General features: G+C 39.5%; 6 protein-coding genes across 7 annotated transcripts; 3 read left to right on the top strand and 3 right to left on the bottom strand.

Moving 5' to 3' along the window:
- Window positions 1-109: 109 nt before the first annotated feature.
- LOC6648054 (serine protease snake) lies at window positions 110-1898 on the top strand. Of its 2 annotated transcripts, none has more exons than XM_047009382.1 (4): window positions 110-337; window positions 397-762; window positions 819-1061; window positions 1126-1225. In XM_047009382.1, the coding sequence occupies exons 1-4, from the start codon at window positions 253-255 to the stop codon at window positions 1164-1166; spliced, it is 735 nt and encodes a 244-aa protein (XP_046865338.1). In that variant the 5' UTR covers window positions 110-252; the 3' UTR covers window positions 1167-1225. The 2 variants fall into 2 exon arrangements, with proteins under 2 accessions (XP_046865338.1, XP_002070758.2); XM_002070722.3 differs by having other exon boundaries at window positions 115-337; window positions 819-1065; window positions 1126-1898.
- Window positions 1899-4718: 2820 nt separating this feature from the next.
- On the bottom strand, window positions 4719-6847 carry LOC6648052 (serine protease snake). The gene is made up of 6 exons (XM_002070720.3): window positions 6520-6847; window positions 5741-5898; window positions 5532-5677; window positions 5218-5456; window positions 5002-5159; window positions 4719-4939 (listed from the first exon to the last, which is right to left on the bottom strand). The coding sequence occupies exons 1-6, from the start codon at window positions 6824-6826 to the stop codon at window positions 4772-4774; spliced, it is 1176 nt and encodes a 391-aa protein (XP_002070756.1). The 5' UTR covers window positions 6827-6847; the 3' UTR covers window positions 4719-4771.
- A 135-nt stretch (window positions 6848-6982) lies between these two features.
- LOC6648051 (xanthine dehydrogenase) lies at window positions 6983-12866 on the bottom strand. Its single transcript, XM_002070719.3, has 5 exons — window positions 12496-12866; window positions 9271-11271; window positions 8601-9206; window positions 7224-8537; window positions 6983-7160 (listed from the first exon to the last, which is right to left on the bottom strand). The coding sequence occupies exons 1-5, from the start codon at window positions 12547-12549 to the stop codon at window positions 7110-7112; spliced, it is 4026 nt and encodes a 1341-aa protein (XP_002070755.1). The 5' UTR covers window positions 12550-12866; the 3' UTR covers window positions 6983-7109.
- A 275-nt stretch (window positions 12867-13141) lies between these two features.
- Window positions 13142-13840, bottom strand: LOC6648050 (cytochrome c oxidase assembly protein COX20, mitochondrial). The gene is made up of 3 exons (XM_023178686.2): window positions 13743-13840; window positions 13494-13681; window positions 13142-13436 (listed from the first exon to the last, which is right to left on the bottom strand). Exons 1-3 carry the CDS (start codon window positions 13770-13772, stop codon window positions 13322-13324), a joined length of 333 nt encoding a protein of 110 aa, XP_023034454.1. The 5' UTR covers window positions 13773-13840; the 3' UTR covers window positions 13142-13321.
- A 204-nt stretch (window positions 13841-14044) lies between these two features.
- LOC6648049 (traB domain-containing protein) lies at window positions 14045-17842 on the top strand. The gene is made up of 5 exons (XM_002070717.4): window positions 14045-14191; window positions 14465-14816; window positions 15822-16522; window positions 16595-16714; window positions 16794-17842. Exons 2-5 carry the CDS (start codon window positions 14654-14656, stop codon window positions 17457-17459), a joined length of 1650 nt encoding a protein of 549 aa, XP_002070753.1. The 5' UTR covers window positions 14045-14191; window positions 14465-14653; the 3' UTR covers window positions 17460-17842.
- Window positions 14823-15757, top strand: LOC111519169. Its single transcript, XM_023178529.2, has one exon. The coding sequence runs from the start codon at window positions 14876-14878 to the stop codon at window positions 15689-15691; it is 816 nt and encodes a 271-aa protein (XP_023034297.1). The 5' UTR covers window positions 14823-14875; the 3' UTR covers window positions 15692-15757.
- Window positions 17843-17940: the final 98 nt, after the last annotated feature.

The following is a 17940-nucleotide window of genomic DNA, read 5'->3' on the forward strand; positions in this document are numbered from 1 at the left end:
GAAAGAAAGTCTTCATTAAATTATTTGGTAACCGAGAAAATCAAAATAAAATTTAAAACCCTATAAAACTTGCTAGGCTATTGATCACTACCATATGTAGACATATTTATGGTTTAGGGTATCATATAATACAAAAACAATATGAATGATGTGTTTAATATTTGGGAATCATCAATATACTGGAGTACCCTAACTAATATCGCCACAGTGTGAATAGTCGATAGAAAGTGTGTGTGTAAGTAAACAAAAACGATGAAACATTCGCTAAGAAAAAGCCATATACACCTTCAATTGATTGGTTTCCAATTAGTTTTGCTGTTGATGAGATCGTTGCAGGGTAAGTTTTTGTTAAATTGGCCAGCTTATATACCCATTTAATATGCTGCATTTCGCCAGCTTTTGATGCACTTGAGATATTCAACTATCAGACAATTCAATTTTGGTCACAGGACCCCGTGGAAGATGAGGGCACACAGAGTAATGGCGATGTGGATGAGAATTACTTTAAATTTGACGATGATAACACCGAGAGGATGAGTATTTCTCCAGCAGCGGAACATCTACACGAAGGAGCCTTCTGTCGGCGAAGTTTTGATGGACGAAGTGGATATTGCATATTTGCTACTCAGTGTCTGCATGTTATACGGGAATATCGGGTACATGGCACTCGCATTGACATTTGCACCCATCGTAATAATGTACCCGTCATCTGTTGCCCCTTGGCCGACAAACATATTCTGGAACAGCGGATTAGTGCCACAAGTGGGTAACTTATTTCTACAGTTTCTCATCCTTTTTAAGCAACTCGTTTCATCTAGAGTGCCAGGAATATAATTCAGCCACTAGACGCCTCAAGCTGGCGGACTTTGTTCGTTTCTCGGGCAAACAATGCGTGCCCAGTGTTCCTCTGATTGTTGGTGGTACACCCACACAACGTGGCCTCTTTCCACACATGACTGCCTTGGGTTGGACCCAAAGCAATGGTGAGATCAAATGGGGATGTGGCGGCACTCTAGTCAGTGAGTTCTATGTTCTGACAGCAGCCCATTGCGCCACATCAGGTAGGTAAGTTTTGCCCATCAAATTTCAATAGGTTTCATAGCATATTCCAATGTTTCGTTATAGCAAACCTCCGGATATGGTACGTCTCGGTGTCCAACAGCTGAATGTAAGCACCTCTGCCCAGCAGGATATTAAAATCCTTATAATCATCCTACATCCAAAGTATCGTTCATCTTCCTATTATCATGACATAGCGCTGCTCAAGTTAACGAAACGTATACAACTTTCGGAGTTAGTGCGTCCAGCGTGTCTATGGCAATTGCCGGATTTGCATATCAAAACGGTTTTAGCTACCGGCTGGGGACGCACTGAGTTTTTGGGTGCCAAGTCCAATGTCCTAAGGCAAGTCGACTTGGATGTGATATCTCAGCAACGTTGTAAGCAAATCTATCGTCGAGAACGCCGTTTGCCACGTGGCATTATCGATGCCCAATTCTGTGCTGGTTATATACCAGGCGGCAAGGACACCTGCCAAGGTGATTCTGGTGGCCCAATCCATGCTATATTACCCGAGTACAATTGCGTGCCCTTTGTGGTGGGCATCACTTCCTTTGGCAAATTTTGTGCTGCCCCCAATGCTCCTGGTGTGTACACAAGAATCTATAGCTATCTGGATTGGATTGAAAAGATTGCCTTTAAGGATCGTTGAAATTTTAAGTAGGGACTTTATACTTTGACTGATTCACTTTCATTGTAACTAAAAAATATTCTAATATTTATTCAATTAACTCGAAACACCATATTGTAATTCATAATCCCCAAAATTCTTTATTTTATTATAAATTTCCATATTATTAAATGTATAGAACATAATAAAGACAATTATTTGTAAATTATTTTAACATTTGACTGATTCCAGGGCTCGCAAAATTTGGGTTTTTGAGATTTATTTGACTTTTTCAAATTATTCAACTAACTGCATTAAAACATGAGACAAAGCAGAAAAATAAAATACAAAACAAGCTCAAAGTTTTAAATCAATGAAGTAAGTAAGTCGTCTCGCCGACTTGGGTATACCATACACCAGGTGAAACAAATATTTAAAATTTCGAAAACCAAATGTATGTCTATTAAATTGCTTTAACATGCCCTCATACCATATGCTATCTCGCTCACTCTACAAACACACGAGCACTCTAGCGCCGCCACTAGCCAACGGCCAATTCTGCCCTTATGGATCGCGTAGCAAAATACGTTCATACGTATATTTTGTATGTTTCTAGTCCGATTTCAATCAAATTTGGTAGTTTGGTAGAAATAGATAAGATTAATTAGTCTGCCAAATTTGATTGCGATGCTCAAAAAATTGCAAGAGCCAATCGGTTTTTTCTAAATTATGGAGGCGGAAGTGGGCAACATATTAAAATAAATGTATTCTGCGCGCATACTAAGCCAATATACATACTAAATTTGGTGACTTTAGCTTTGTTAGTTTTCGAGAAAATCAGTTTTGTTTAATTTTCGGGGGCGGAAATGGGCGTGGCAAAATTTTTAAATAGTCAATATCTGCGCGTCTATTAAGCTAGCTTACATACCAAATTTAATGTCGGTGGCTTTCATACTTTTTAAGAAAAACAGTTTTATGTAAATTCCGGGGGCGGAAGGGGGCGTGGCAAAAATTTGAAACAAACTCGATAAGCGTACATACTACACGAGACTGCATACCAAATTTGGTGCCTCTAGCTCTTATAGTCTCCGAGATCTAGGTGTTCATACGGACGGACGGACGGTCGGACGGACGGACGGACGGACAGACGGACATGGCTAGATCGACTCGGTTTTTGATCCTGATCAAGAATATATATACTTTGTGGGGTCGGAGATGCTTCCTTCTGCCTGTTACATACATTTTGGCGACTTTAATATACCATTTCACCCTATGGGTGTATGGTATAAAAATACGGAAAAATTTTTAGACTTTGTAAAATTGCTTACTGGCCATTTTAATGTTTTATTATCAACATTTATTTAGTAGATTTAGAGATGAAACTTGTTCAATCCATTTAAATAATGTTTCCATTGCATCTTATTAAGTCATAACCATTTTGTAATCAATCAATGTTTATGTTTGAGTTATATTTGTAATGTCAGTATCCAAGGCTTTGTTTGCAATATAATTTATGCGAAATTGTATACAGATTACTATGTAACTAACCACTCCAAAGAGAAACTAAAAAACCACAATTAAAATAATGAAAAATCAACTGCACATATCATTCCGTGTCTTACCTTGCCAAGCATTTCATTGTTAATTATTAGGAAACCACCTGCACTGAATTGACATCTCTCCTGTCCCAATAGCATGTTGGTTCTAAGAATTCCGGATTTCAATTGTTCATTTTGACATTCCAACGAGATGTGATGATGGAAAAGTGATCGTACTTTCCTTTGTACTAGATCACAACGTGTGCAAATTAAGCAAGGAACCACAATTTCCATTAACTTACAAAACTCTTCAATTACGCAGTCTTTAAAAGGACAAAAAAAAAACAAATTTAAAACATAAATACATCCATTTATGTAATGGAATACTCTCTTACATCGTTGAGTGGCCAAATATCTGGGCTCCAGTATATTCAAATATACCCAGTAAGGCAAAACAGTAATGTCCACAGAGAATTTCAATAGGATGGTAGTCAAGCTGAGTTGAAAATTTCGTTCTATATTACGCACATTTCGCCATGTCTGATGATGAAGTTCCTGTAGAACTCCTAATTTATCCGCAATCAATAAGCTCTCTAAGGATTCTTCAAATCCTGGTCGTCGTAACTCATTTATAAGACTAGAGCTGACATCAAAAAGTTCTTGATAGATGGCTAAAATCATGACAGTATACAAAGTGAATTGACTAAATCGCACCATTAGCACAATTTCCGAATATAAAGCATAGACTAATAATTCCGAGGTTGTTGTCACAAGAAAGCAATAAATTGTTACAGCCATAAGGAGAGTGATTCTTATTAATAAAGAGGCTTGGACAGCAATAGAATAACGACGAATCCTTTTGTAGTTCACATGCCAACCCAGTTTGGACTTTAGATCCTGGCATATATTCACCAGTTCCTGTTCAATCTCTTTACTACGATTGCGCCACAGTAACTCAACTCCCACAATAAAATGTGTACAATCAAGAGCTACAAAATTGATCAAATCGATGAAGCGAGAAAAATGATCATGTTGGAAATCATATACCAAATCGTAATTAAAACTAAAGCGCCATTTGAACAGAACACCCAAATACACTATATTTAGTAAATTGTAGACCACTTTTAAATGGAAATGAGTCTTTGGTGGCTCCAAACCAATCCACATTGTGAGGAGGTGCATGCCCCTCAGTGTAAAGAAACCTCGTTCACATGAAATGTAGCACATGACTGAAGGCATGAAGCCTTTGAGTTTCATTAGAGTTTACCAGAATAAAGCAAATTTAATTAGCTAATTAGTTTTTAATATCATCAACCATCAAGAGCAAATTAGATAGGAGAATTTTAAATAAGGGAGGACCCATCTATATGTGAATTGACTTTCTATGCAGTTTCTAGCCAGTTCGTGGAGCGTCCTTTTCGTCCTTACAAGCATCACAGGAGCTCAGGATTCATAACTTTATACTCTTTCTAAAAGTTGTTTCAATCGATCGAAAATAACGTTAAAAATCGTAAAATACTTCCATGTTTTGTAGTCATTTATTTCTTTTGAAATTTGGTTTGCGTTATTTCCAAACCTTTCGTTCAATCCATGGAATATAATGTGAAATTCGCGTGTAAACACCAGGAGCTCCACTGGCACATATTCCACCCAACGAGGTAATACCTATTACATAGGGCAAACGATGTTGTCCATCCTGTTGATACATTACCAAAGGACCGCCTGAATCTCCCTGTGAAAAGAAGAAGTTTCTATAAAACTAAAGAAACATTTAAAAGTCAAATCAATCAGCACTTGACATGTATCCATGCGACCAGAGTAGTCACCAGCGCAAAGTTGTCCTGGTCCTAGGCCATTCTTCAATTTGTCAGCATCACGTAAATAGCCTGCACATTGTTGATTATTGAGTGGATATAATTGGACTTGGAGTAACCTATGTGAAGGTGGTCCAGCTAAAGTAATTAAATGATATTTTATTTTGTCGAAAATGTTCTCCAATTGTTGACTTACCAAAACGAGTCTGGCCATAACCCATGGCTGTCAATGGAACCTCGGGTACAGCATCGTTTGCCCACAGGCATGCTATTGGTTGATGGGATTTCTTCTCCAACTTGATTATGGCCAAGTCATTGTAGTTACTCTCATCGTCATAATTCGGATGAATTTTAATCTCTTTGATACGAATGATTTGACTCGTTTCGGTACTGTTCAAGTCAACACCGCCAATTAACACAATCTCCGGGGACTCCCTAAAACGAAATAGTCATTAATATGCAAACGTTTTGAAAAATGAATATATATGTAGATTGCCTCCCCCTGCTTACCCTCCCAAACTGGCACAGTGAGCGGCCGTTAAAGCAAATTTACGTTCTATTAACACACAGCCACAATTGAATATATAACAACGATCAATCTTCTTGCCGTTGCCTTTGCCTTTGCCTTTGTTATTTGAGCGCCAGCCAAGTGCACACTGAAAAATATAAACATAATCATTAAATGCCCCCAAGGCGCCACATTTAACTTGGAAGCTTACCATATAGGGATGCTCATCGGGCTGAGTAAGTCGTCCGCCGACCACTTCAGTGCCACTGAAATTGAGTCTTCTTATAGGTGCTTCAATTGCCTCTAATTGATCGTCTGACTGACGTCTACGTCGCTTATGTGATTCCCTTACATAAGCTTTTCTGCAGGCTGTACACAGAAAGGAAATTATTACAGATCTTTTAAATAAAACTATGTATCACCAATAATTCCCTTTTTAGACCGCGGGACGAAAAGGGCAAGTCATAGAAAAAAAATCTGTAAGTCATTTGGATTTGCCTTATTTATGCCCTAAACTCTCGAAAATCAGATTAAGACTACTCAACCATCAAGTCTCATAAGCTCAGGAAGTTAAGATTAGAATCCAGGAATAAAAATTACAATAAATGAAATGTTTCTAATAATATAGTAGTCTGGTTTTAACAAATACATACTTGTATTATGTATGATAAGCCCGTTAAGACCAAGGATTTTATTGTTCTATATTCCTAATTTTGTTTAATAATTCCTAAGGATGTATGTTATAGTACTCTGATCCAACAGAGTCTTGAGACTTGAGTAATACAATGTCTACAGTTTGAAATTTCAGTTCTGTAGATTTGAAAATCTAAGAAAAGAAGTCTCTTAGAAGTTTGTAGTATTCCAGGCAGATGAATGGCTCATCGTTTCCTATTTATCATGAATTTATATATTTCACAGGGTCGCAGATATTGATTTTTATGAGCTGTACACCTTTTGAATATGACCGTTTTGACAAGTGAATAAACTTACCTCTTTCACTTTTGGACTGCTTTGGCTCGGGCACTATATATCCTCCATGGGGACAGCAAACATAGCGATCGTGCTTTTTGGACTCAGATGGACACTCTAGAACCGTTACGTCGTCTCTTGCCTGGAGAGCACTAATACAATCTCTATATGGCACACAATGTCCAATCAATGGACGATCGTGGGCATAACAATTTCCGAATGGACCAATCGAAAGTGGAGTGGATGGCTGAGCTGAAGGCACATTCTTATGTTTCTTACAGGACACACAGGCAGTTAATAATAATACAAGTAAAAAGTTAGTCAACATCTTTGCCGATTTCACATGCTCGTGCTTTCAATTCTGATGGCCAACTAAAAGTATTTGAGCAATTCTTGCCATATATATGTATAGAGACTGGTTTTTTGTCTCGTCATTTGTTGGCGTTTATTAAATTGAGTTACCATTCAACTTAAAAATTGATAGAATCTAGGTATATTTTATTTTTTAAATTGATATTCAATAAAATATTTATTAATATTCGTTTTAAAAAACTCTTATGTAAACTAAAGTTAATGCACTTTATATAAAACAAATTGGCTTTAAAGCATTTTCAGGGGACAATATTCCATGGAGTATATGAACCTTTGGTTGGCATTTTAATCTGAAAGATATACAAAAACATCAGTTAATTGTTTAATAATCTTGATTAAGGTTAAATTGTTACCAAATTAGTAAAGTTATCTTCGCAGGCCATGCGTATTCGCGCCGAGGTTAGAGGTGCCTCAACTGAAAATTCCTCAGTCAAGCCGTGCTCCTTGCGGGCAGCTGATATGGCATCCTTGATGGCAAAGAAGACAGCCGATCCAATGAAGAGTGGAGGTTCGCCCACAGCCTTTGATGAGTAGACGGCGCGTGGATTGGGGGCACCAGTCAGAAGGCTGACATTGAATTCTCCAGGAATGTCGGCAAATCCGGGCAACTTGTACATTCCCGGTCCACGGGAATAGAGCACTCCCTTTGGCGAGTACATCAGCTCTTCGAGGGTAAAGAGGCCATAGCCCTGCATAAAGGCTCCCTCAATTTGGCCAATGTCAATGGCAGGATTAATACTCGATCCTATGTCCATGACAATGTCCGTGCTAAGGACCTGATGATCTCCTGTGAGACAGTCGATTTCTACAGTACTAATACCCACTCCATTCGTGTAGTAGCTGTAGGTGCGAGCATTGGGATTTGTCTCCGGATGATAGCCTATATCGGGAATGGCGTAGAAACCCGTGGCAGACAAACTAATCCGTTCGAAATAGGCTTTATTAATCCACTCTTGCCAGGTACCTTCGGGCAGGAGTTCCTTAATAGGCGCCAAGCGTTTATTGAGCTTCTGACAGGCATCGAGCACAGCCATTCCATTCAAATCTGAACCCACGCTAGCCGCCGTAGGCGATGTATTTGGCACCTTGTCGGTGGATGTCTCCGATATGTGAATCAATTCTATGGGTATGCCCAATGCACGAGCAGCACACTGTATCATCTTAATGTTAAGACCCTGTCCGATTTCCACACCGCCATGGGAAAGTAATACCGATCCATCGGCATAGATATTAATTAGGGCACCGCCCTGATTGAGATGCATTACACCGAAGGCTATTCCATATTTGGTGGGCACTACGGCTATGCCACGCTTACGCCAACGATTCTCCGAGTTGAACTGTGCAACCTCTACACATTTCTCGTTGTAACGAGACTGCTCAAGACAATCCTGAAGACAACGCTCAATGGGAAAACGTTCCAACTGCTGATTGTAGTGTGTCAAGTCGCCGGTTTTATAGAAATTTAAGCGCATCACATCGACCACATCACGGCCCGTAATGCGGGCAACATCCCTAATGATGTGCTCTCCCGCAAACATTCCTTGCGGACCGCCAAAACCACGAAAAGCCGTATTAGAGGCCAGATTCGTTTTGCAAATCCAACCACCCACACGAACATTAGGTATTCGGTAACAGTTCTCAAAGTGGTGCATAGCTCGATCCAAGACCTACAAATAAAAAAAACCGAAAGTCAAGATACTTCATTCAATATCAAGGGGTGATTAACTTACGGAAAAGGACAAATCCATTGACCAGCCAGCATTTGTATAGCATTCAATATCGCAGGCTGTAATCAAGCCCTCTTTGGTGAATCCCACTTTATACTTATAGAGGAATGGATGGCGTGTTCCTGTGATAAGCATATCCTCATCCCGATCCAACATGCAACGAATGGGCCGACGAAGTCGATAAGCAGCAAGTGCGACAGGCAGAGCCACCATTATACCCCGCGACTCTTTGCCACCAAAACCACCTCCCAGTCGCTTGGCTCGACAAACAATGCGATGGGAAGGCAATCCAGTGACATGAGAAACCAACTTTTGCACTTCCGAAGGATGCTGAGTAGAGCAGAACAGCTCCAATTCATCACTATCACGAGGCGTGGCCACTGCTGCATGCGTTTCCAGATAGAAATGCTCCTGACCGGCCATGCGGCAACCGCCCTCATAGACATGATCGGCCGCAGCAAAGGCCTCCTCCACATTGCCCTTGGTCATATAACGTGGGCTACCGGGAAAATAGGTTTGGTGTTCTATGGCCTGCTCAATGGTAACTACTACAGGAGACAACTCCTCGTACTCCACTTGCACTAGACGAGATGCTCGCTGAGCTAGAGCCTGTGTATAAAGAATTGATCGAGAAATTAAATTTTAAAGTATACATAGAAAACGATGTAATTACCTTGCTGTCTGCCACTATGGCTCCAACAATCTGTCCCACGCAATGAACCTCCTCGTCTGCAAACACTTGCTCATCATGGAAAACTGGACCCACTTCATTCTCGTGCTTGGTCAAATCTGCATGGCTAAAGAAGGCATGAACACCTGGTAACTCAAGGGCTTTGCTAGCATCGAGTTTGGTAATCTTGGCACGAGCCTTGGTGCTAAGGACTAAAGCCAGATATGCTTCACCATCCATTCGTGGAATATCGTCCGTGTAAATGGCCTCACCCGTAGCCTGTTTCAGAGCTGAAGAATGAATTTTGGGCCTTCCGATGGGATCGCAACTGTTTTGTTCACTGGAAACGCGTTCAAAGAGTTGGGCACTCCGTAGAACCGGAGTGTGAAACGTATCGGCCCCACTACGCTCTTTGGGGGATAATGAATCCGCTGCTATAATGCCAGCATCACAAAGTTTTCGACTGATGGCGAGATACGCCTTAAAGAACAGGCTAACAACCAAGGAACGACGATAGGCGATCATTCCACCCGGTGCAGTGGCATCTAGCGGCAGCTCACCGCAAAGGCTCTCTGTGGCACGTTCCACCAAATTGTGATTCCATTCCTGCTGATTCATTAGCTCAGAGGTACGCGGAGCCAAAACAGTTGTGGGTGCCATTCCACCAAATGCCATGCTAATCTCCTTCACCACATTCGAATTGGCCGCGAATTTAACATTGAAGGCTGCATTAACAATGGCAATATCATCGTCCCGCCTTCGAGCCTGCTTAAAGGCCACCACATACTGATCTTGGGTTGTCTTCTGGAAATATATTCCCAGGAGTACCTCGTAGGGTTCAATTACATTGCGACGGTAGCCGGTAAAGAAACCATTTCCCATGTTAACAAAACGTTCCCTTAGTTTACCATCTACGAGACCGGCAACCTTAAGGCGAACTCCCGCTGCCGTTAGAACAGGATTCATATCGGATATGGGGCTTCCAGTCATAATATTACCACCCAAACAGGCAACATTCCGAATTTGTTTACCCGCAAAATAATGGAGCATGTCTACAGAGCATTGGAATAATCGTGTCTGCCACTCTGGTAATTCCTCAATGCGCTGGCGAAGATGATGATCAATTTCCATTAGGCTAACGGCAGCCCCAAAATAAATGCTATCCTCAGACTCATGAATCTCCAAGAGTTCTGGAACTTGAATGGGATTTATGAGAACAGGATAGAGAAAGTGCTTGAACTTGACTTCTACTCCCACTTCTGTGTTGCCCACAATTAACTTGGCAGCTGGATATTCAGACTTAAGGTTTAGCAGTTCCTGCAATGTGGTTGGACGATACCAGCTAACTCTGTCCGAACGGAATATCAAACTCTGGCTGTCATACGATGACGTTAGCTGCAATTCCGGTGGAAATATTGGTTCCTGACTCGCATCGAATGGCTGAAATTCACTTTGCTCAAATAGTTTATCATCAACTTGATCCTCAGTCTTGTCATTTTGATCCTGACCACGCAAGCGACAACATTTCTCACCCATGCCACAGGCAAACTCCTTGGTAAAAGTCTTGTAGCCCTCCAGAATTGGTCGATATCCGGTGCAGCGACAGAGATTTCCCTGAAATGCCACCTCCAGATCCCGCATAGAGGGTTGGGTGGCATTTCTTAACAAAGCATACATGGACATCACAATTCCCGGTGTACAGAAACCACACTGTGATCCATGGGCCTTGGCCAAACGTTCTTGCACCGGATGCAGACGTGTCCTGGTACTGCCAATACCCTCTACAGTCGTCACAGCACAACCATGCATGGCACAGACGGGAGTTAAACAAGCATTAACCGCCAAATGATGAATCTTATTATTTGAACGATCCAATCTCGATATCATTACTGTACACGCTCCGCATCCTCCTTCGGCGCATCCCAATTTGGTGCCACACAATCGAAGATTGTCTCGCAGATAGGTCAGGAGAGTGCATTCTGGATCGGGATTAGGATCTGTAACCTTGAAGCAATTTTCAATTTCTTTATTCAACTTTCAACTCTCACTTAATTTATATGAAAGATATATCTTAAAATCGGTTAGTTCTCTAGTTCTTGTAGTCCCTAAGATTTAGATAGACTATCCGTTTGTCTTCATGGGGTTGCAAAAACTTCATTTCGCTAACTTTGCACTCTGCAGGTGCATGGTATCTAAAGTATTTGAAACGGTAGCAATTTGAGAAATTCTATTATATGGTAACGTATTCCATGCCTGGCTCAATAAAATCTACTATCTATTATTATCATCATAAACAAACACAGCAAACACTTCATTAAAATTCCTCTCGTCTCTAGCCATGAGTCGGGCACTATAACTAAGCCTTATTTATTATTTATAACACGAGATGCGAAATGTTAGATAAGTTTTAGTTTTTATTAACATTTATTTTTATAAGAACATTCCTCTCTACTGGTAAACCATTCATGTCTAACTACTACTAAACATTTTGATAAGAGCCATAATTGTTAATTTTTATCGTGTATATAACACTATAAATAAAAATAAATGAAACATGGTCAAACCGTATTAGACTAAGTTAGAATTTTAAGCTTTTATGTAGATTAAAAAGGACGACAAAATGATTATGTTTAGATCCTAAACAAATATCAAAATTGGCAATATATAAGATCAATTTTTGAAAAGAATTCTTTGTCTTTAATAAAGTATTCGCATTTCTTGTGTATGAGAACCTAAACCCTGCCGCTATCAACCCCTATCAACCCTTATCATTAACTAACAGCACGTCATCGCGGGTAGGTATACAATAAAAAAAAAAACTATTTCAATTGGTTCAATAAAAAACTTTGTTTTAAGAAGGCGTGTGTTATTTTTTTGCTGCTGATAAGCTGCAACAAATGAACCCCTGCATAGTAGGTCATTCATTATCAGCCCACATATTTGAAATATATGAAAAAAATATGCAATAACTTTATCAAACACATATGTATATACATCCTATTATTGTTTATTTAATTGATAAATTGAACAAATTTGAATAACAGCAATTAATTGAAAGCAAGTTTCAAAATCAATTGCAGGAGAGTGAGCGAGAGTCTCCAGTGTATCCATAAGGTCGTTTACCTTGACTGGTGAAGTGTTTGTACATTTTATATTTAATCTAAATGTTTTTCAAAACACGCAAAGGTCAAATACCCCAATTACTAACGCGTTTTTGGCTCTATTTACCTTCTTTCCATTCACAAAAAATACAAGTGCTATATTTATGGCCTTGTCCGACATCGTTCCACAATATCTTTGACTACACGTAATTAGTTTTACGTTTAATTTTCGTATATATGTATACAATTTTTACATGGAATAAGAAACAAGTTTGTAAGTAACGAACCCGCGTTAGCACAACCGTCTCGCCTTGCTAACGAATACGTTCTGAATATGATTGAAAACGAACATTGTCGGCGATACCCGCCGATGGGAGATAAGAACATCATCAGCAATTGCAGGCCATCAGGATAGAAGACGAACGAAGTGACAATCAGTTCTATTGAAACTAGCTATTTTTCTCAATATGTTTTTGCTTGTTGCTCGAAATGTAGAGACAATTATTTAGATATGAATTTTCATTGCCTTTAAACATATTAAAATTCAATAAACGTTTAATAGTTTTTGTTTAGTTAAACGTAGAATCTTTAGTCTCGGCCTGCTCGGTGGTTAAACCTTTAAAACAGCTTAACTAGAAAGATAATATGCATTAAAAATAATGTCAAATTGAAATAAAGGTTCTCCTTATCGGCCCATATTGAAAGTGGACAACAACGCCCTATATAATAATTTATGAATGTTTGACGTGTATAGCCAATAACGATAGTCCATATAACTTATATATATAGTTTAATAGTTTAAACAATCATCAGCAGAGATAACAATTAAAATAATAAAAAACGTATTGTACATACAGAGAAACTGTTGTTCACTAAAAACTTTGTACCTGGGTAGGTAATATAAATCTACCACATCTGTTCATAATATGTTCACATGTTTAAACACATGTGTGCTACGCAGACTTAAGATCTAATTCACGCTCTTTTTCCGTTCCTTCGTACATTGCCTGCCGGCGCATAGCTTCCCGCAACTGTTGTTGCTCAAACCGGCGAGCGGACCATTGATACCTAGCAAAGAAAAACAATTAATCATTTACATTTGTTACACTTTAAATCTGATTTTACCTGCATGCCATCCAATAAGCAATTGTGCCACAGAAAAAGGAGCCAAAGCCTACATGAGTGGAGAGATGTGTGCGAGAGGTACCCAAAAAAGTCAACAGTCCTATGCCTATACCACCGCTGATACCATAAAGAAAACTGTTACGAAAGCATGGTATCTTGGCAACATCGCGGCCAAAAATGATGAAGCTCTGGGGAATAAGATTTCCAAAAATTAAATAATTTATCAATGGATATTTATTGATTACATGCCTTGCTTGGATCCTCTAGGTCGTCATCCATTTCTTTAAAGCTGTTTCAGTCTATATTTTTATTGAATTTATTAAATTAAGTGGAATTTTTCACATACAAAAAAAAACAAAACAACTATTTAACGCCGTGGACAGCTGTTTACTGTCAGTGTTGGCAAGCAGTTAAGCATCTGCGGTTTTGTATTTTCAACCACTAGATCTAGACAACACTGGTCAGGCGTCGCGAAGAAGAAGAAGCAGATATTGCCACAGTCACAATTTCGTTTTAGTTTTTTGGGTTTTTATTACAATTATGTATATGCACTCAACGAATTTAAACAAAATCGAAACGAATCCAAACAATTAAAACTAAACCACAATTTGTGTCAATTATTTTGCCTCTCGAATAGTAGATAATTACAACAGCAGGAGCAGAACAAAAAAACTCCCACGCCTAAGACAAATTTTCAGGTAAGCTATAAGACGTCTTTGGCTTATCTTTAACAGAAAGTGAAATTGATTTAGCTTTGATTTTTCCATCACACTTATATGTTAAAAAGTCACACAATCGACATTAAAGATCCAGCACTTGGACAACAATGTACACGTAGACAAAATAGAGCCTCAAAATAGTATTTAAATTTGCAGTTAAAGAGAGAGTGTTATAGTCATAGTCATTGAATACACATATTATCTATGTATATATTTCTCATCTAATCGCTCTTTAACTTTTGCACCTCACAGTTCAGTTATTTAGCCGAAGACGAGACACACATTTACACAAAAAACAACACCGAGCATAGCGGAGCACTGATGACATGCCAAGATCAAGCATATACGTGGACGAAGTCTGAAAACAATTTGAAACCGAATTTCATCAACAAGTAACCGATTCTTCCAAGCCAACTGTATACACAAAGCCGCTGCTGCAACATGGATTTAACACCCTCAGCCTCTAGTTCGTTTGAGTCTGCATGTGATAACGAATCGAAGCTGAGCAACTCTTTAATAGGAGATGGCGATGGCGCGAATGGCACTCTATATGACAGCGCCCTGGATCAGTTATCGACGACGACGACCTACAAATCTTGTGACGGTGAGTTGGCTTTGAGCAACTATTCTTTTCCGATTCTAGAAAACGAAGCACATTTCAAAATGAGCAAGTGTCAATGCTTAGAGCGAAATTTACAAATGAATCGAATCCACCATGAGCCAGAGCAAATGCGACGCAGTCATGGTTGCGACTCCAACTACTGCAGCAAGCAACCACCACCATGTAAGATGATGCAGCATCAGTTAAAAGGAACTTCATGTCAACATGGTGTCCCAGTAACTGCTCCAAAATGTATGATGCATCATAACCAGTCTATGTTGCAACATCAAAATAACGAGCTAAAATATAAGCAAGCGCACCTTAAGCACCAGTTAAATGCCTTACAGCAGCGCACGTCTGCTCTTCAACTAGAAATCCCTCATATGGAGCAGCATATTCAAATTTTGACAGACCAATGCACGGAGAAGGGTCAAATCTATAAAAACATTAAAGCCACACTCTTGACCGCCGCAGACGAAGTAATGAAAGCCCAAACTGCCGAATCTCTCCCTTTTGAATTTCTATCCAAGATCTTTACCATATTCGATAATGACTCAAAATTAATGGAAACATTCAAGCAATTGGATAATGATTTAAGCGAAATTATATCGAAGTTTTGCACTGAGGCATATGAATCGCGTAAGGAACCCTTGTCCAAAGTTATTGACTGTAAACTAGCAAAGCTCAGGAAAGACTTAATCAAGAAATATGATGGGAAATTAAAAGAATTTGTGAAAAAGCAGGAATTGAATGGGCTGGCACTGAAATGCAAATGTTTTGATATACTATGTGATTTTCTAAAGGGCAAGGATTGTATTAGCGAGGATTATTTAAAGGAAATGAAGTCCATCTACGAGGAGGAGTCTGCAAAACTTTAAATGTTTATTTTCTATATATTTAATACTGAATATATTGAGCATTGTGTTCAGTTTTTCTCTGTTTAACTTGCCTTGTAATTTCTATATAATCATTTAATTTGCTTTTTGCCATTCATTCTTTGTTCTACAGATATTACCATCAGTGACCTGAATCACAGTTCAATGAGCCCAAAACCAGCACAAATAATATCCCCAATTGATTTAAATGCTGCTCCCAATGGCAATTTGTATACATCTCCAACGCCAGCTATTAATGCAAGCATGTTATTGATACAATCCGAGAGTACCGATACAAATACCTCGCAAGAAGAAGTTGATCCCAAATCCCAGTTGGCCAATAAGACAATATTCAAGTCGCATAATCCCGATTTGTCAATTATAGAGATAAACGATAATTCAATAAAAGAGCAGGACCTCGAAAAGGAGGTGGTACTGATCGAGGGAGAGGAGGTGAAGAGTATTTTGAAAAAATCGCCAATAAAAGCACCAGCAACATCGACAACAACAACAACAGCTGCAACAACAGCACCGGAAACTGTGCAGGCAGAGAAACGCCGTCGCAAAACAGAATCCCTTTTGCAGTCGAGTAAACAAAAATTGGATATCTCCATAGCCGAGGCATCTGCTGCTGCCGATGGTGGTGACGGAACTCTGGTCTCGGTCAATGATCAGCCGCAGACTAAGCGCGACATAAATATCTACAATACATTGGAGGAGTTCGAACAACACTTGCCACCCACAGTTACGGTTCTGAATACTCCATTCGGCAGCAAGGTCTATCTTGTCGGCACGGCACACTTTAGCGAAGAGTCACAGGATGACGTTTCTTTTGTAAGTTTTAAAGTGAATTTCTAAATCATCTTGAAAAGAAATCCAATAAAATTCTCTCTTTTTTGGCTTCAGGTCATACGTAATGTCCGTCCAGATGTGGTCATGGTTGAGCTATGCCCATCCCGCATACACATATTAAAGCTTGATGAGAAGACTTTGCTGGAAGAGGCCAAGAATATCAATATACCCAAGGTGATACAACATTCCAGAAAACCCTAAAAGTTCTTTACATATATAAAACATATTGTTATTAACATTGTCTATTACACAGATACGAGGCATTCTGCAGACCCATGGCTACATCAATGGCATTTTCTTTATACTGCTGCTTCAGATGAGCGCACAAATCGCCAAGGACTTGGGCATGGCGCCAGGTGGCGAATTTAGACGAGCCTTCGAGGAGATACGCAAACTGCCGGGATGCATTTTGCACTTGGGTGACCGACCAATACGCATTACTTTATACCGTGCTCTACGAGCATTGTCCTTGTGGCAGACCATGAAGTTGGTGTGGCGTTTAACCTTCACCGATAGCATAAGTATCGAGGAAGTCGAGGAATGCAAACAACGCGATTTACTTGAGAAACTCATGCAAGAAATGGCAGGAGAGTTTCCAGCATTTTCCGATGTATTTGTACGTGAGCGAGATCTATTCCTGTGTCATTCCTTGCAATTGGCTGCCTTGCCACAGGCCGCGCCCGGAGCAACACAAGTGCGTCCCGTACGCGTTGTGGGTGTAGTGGGCATTGGTCATGCTAATGGCATTGCCAAAATGTGGGGGCATGTGGATCCAGAGAAGATACCCTCAATACTTGAAATACCTCCAGCCAGTCTCGGTCAGCGGGTCTGCAAGTACACCATAAAATACTCGCTCATCGGTCTGGGTTGCTATGCTGCTTTTCGATTTATGCGGCCTCGTTTAACACGCCTATTTTAAAATGGATTGTCGTTTGGACCAAGTGTATGACGATGTCCTCCAATGTTTCCTAAGTTATTAAAAAAAAAAATTTATTTTCTCGGAAGTTTTGGGCAGCTAATACGAATTGTATTAACATACAATATATTGTTGTTTTTTTTTTTGATAGAGTTCATTTATGCACAACATTAAGAGATGGAATATGTGTTGTAACTATTGATGTATATACAAGAAAATGAAAAAAAGACCTTTACAAAATATTCCTGGTTTTGAAAACCCAAAAAACGAGAGTGTACCGATGCTGCTAATCGCCCCCGAAATCGAAACAATTAACTCTCAAAATATATATGGGCTTTTGTTCACATTGTTCTTAACGCATAATTATTAAAGTAAACGAAAAACCACTTATTAAAATCACTCTTACAAGTAGACCAGTTTAGACAGCGCTTTGTTGTTACATGCAAATACATACGTATGTATTCTAATGGTTTCCTAGGCAGGC

The sequence above is a fragment of the Drosophila willistoni genome, chromosome 3R, assembly GCF_018902025.1.
Source record: "Drosophila willistoni isolate 14030-0811.24 chromosome 3R, UCI_dwil_1.1, whole genome shotgun sequence".
Classification (NCBI taxonomy): domain Eukaryota; kingdom Metazoa; phylum Arthropoda; class Insecta; order Diptera; family Drosophilidae; genus Drosophila; species Drosophila willistoni.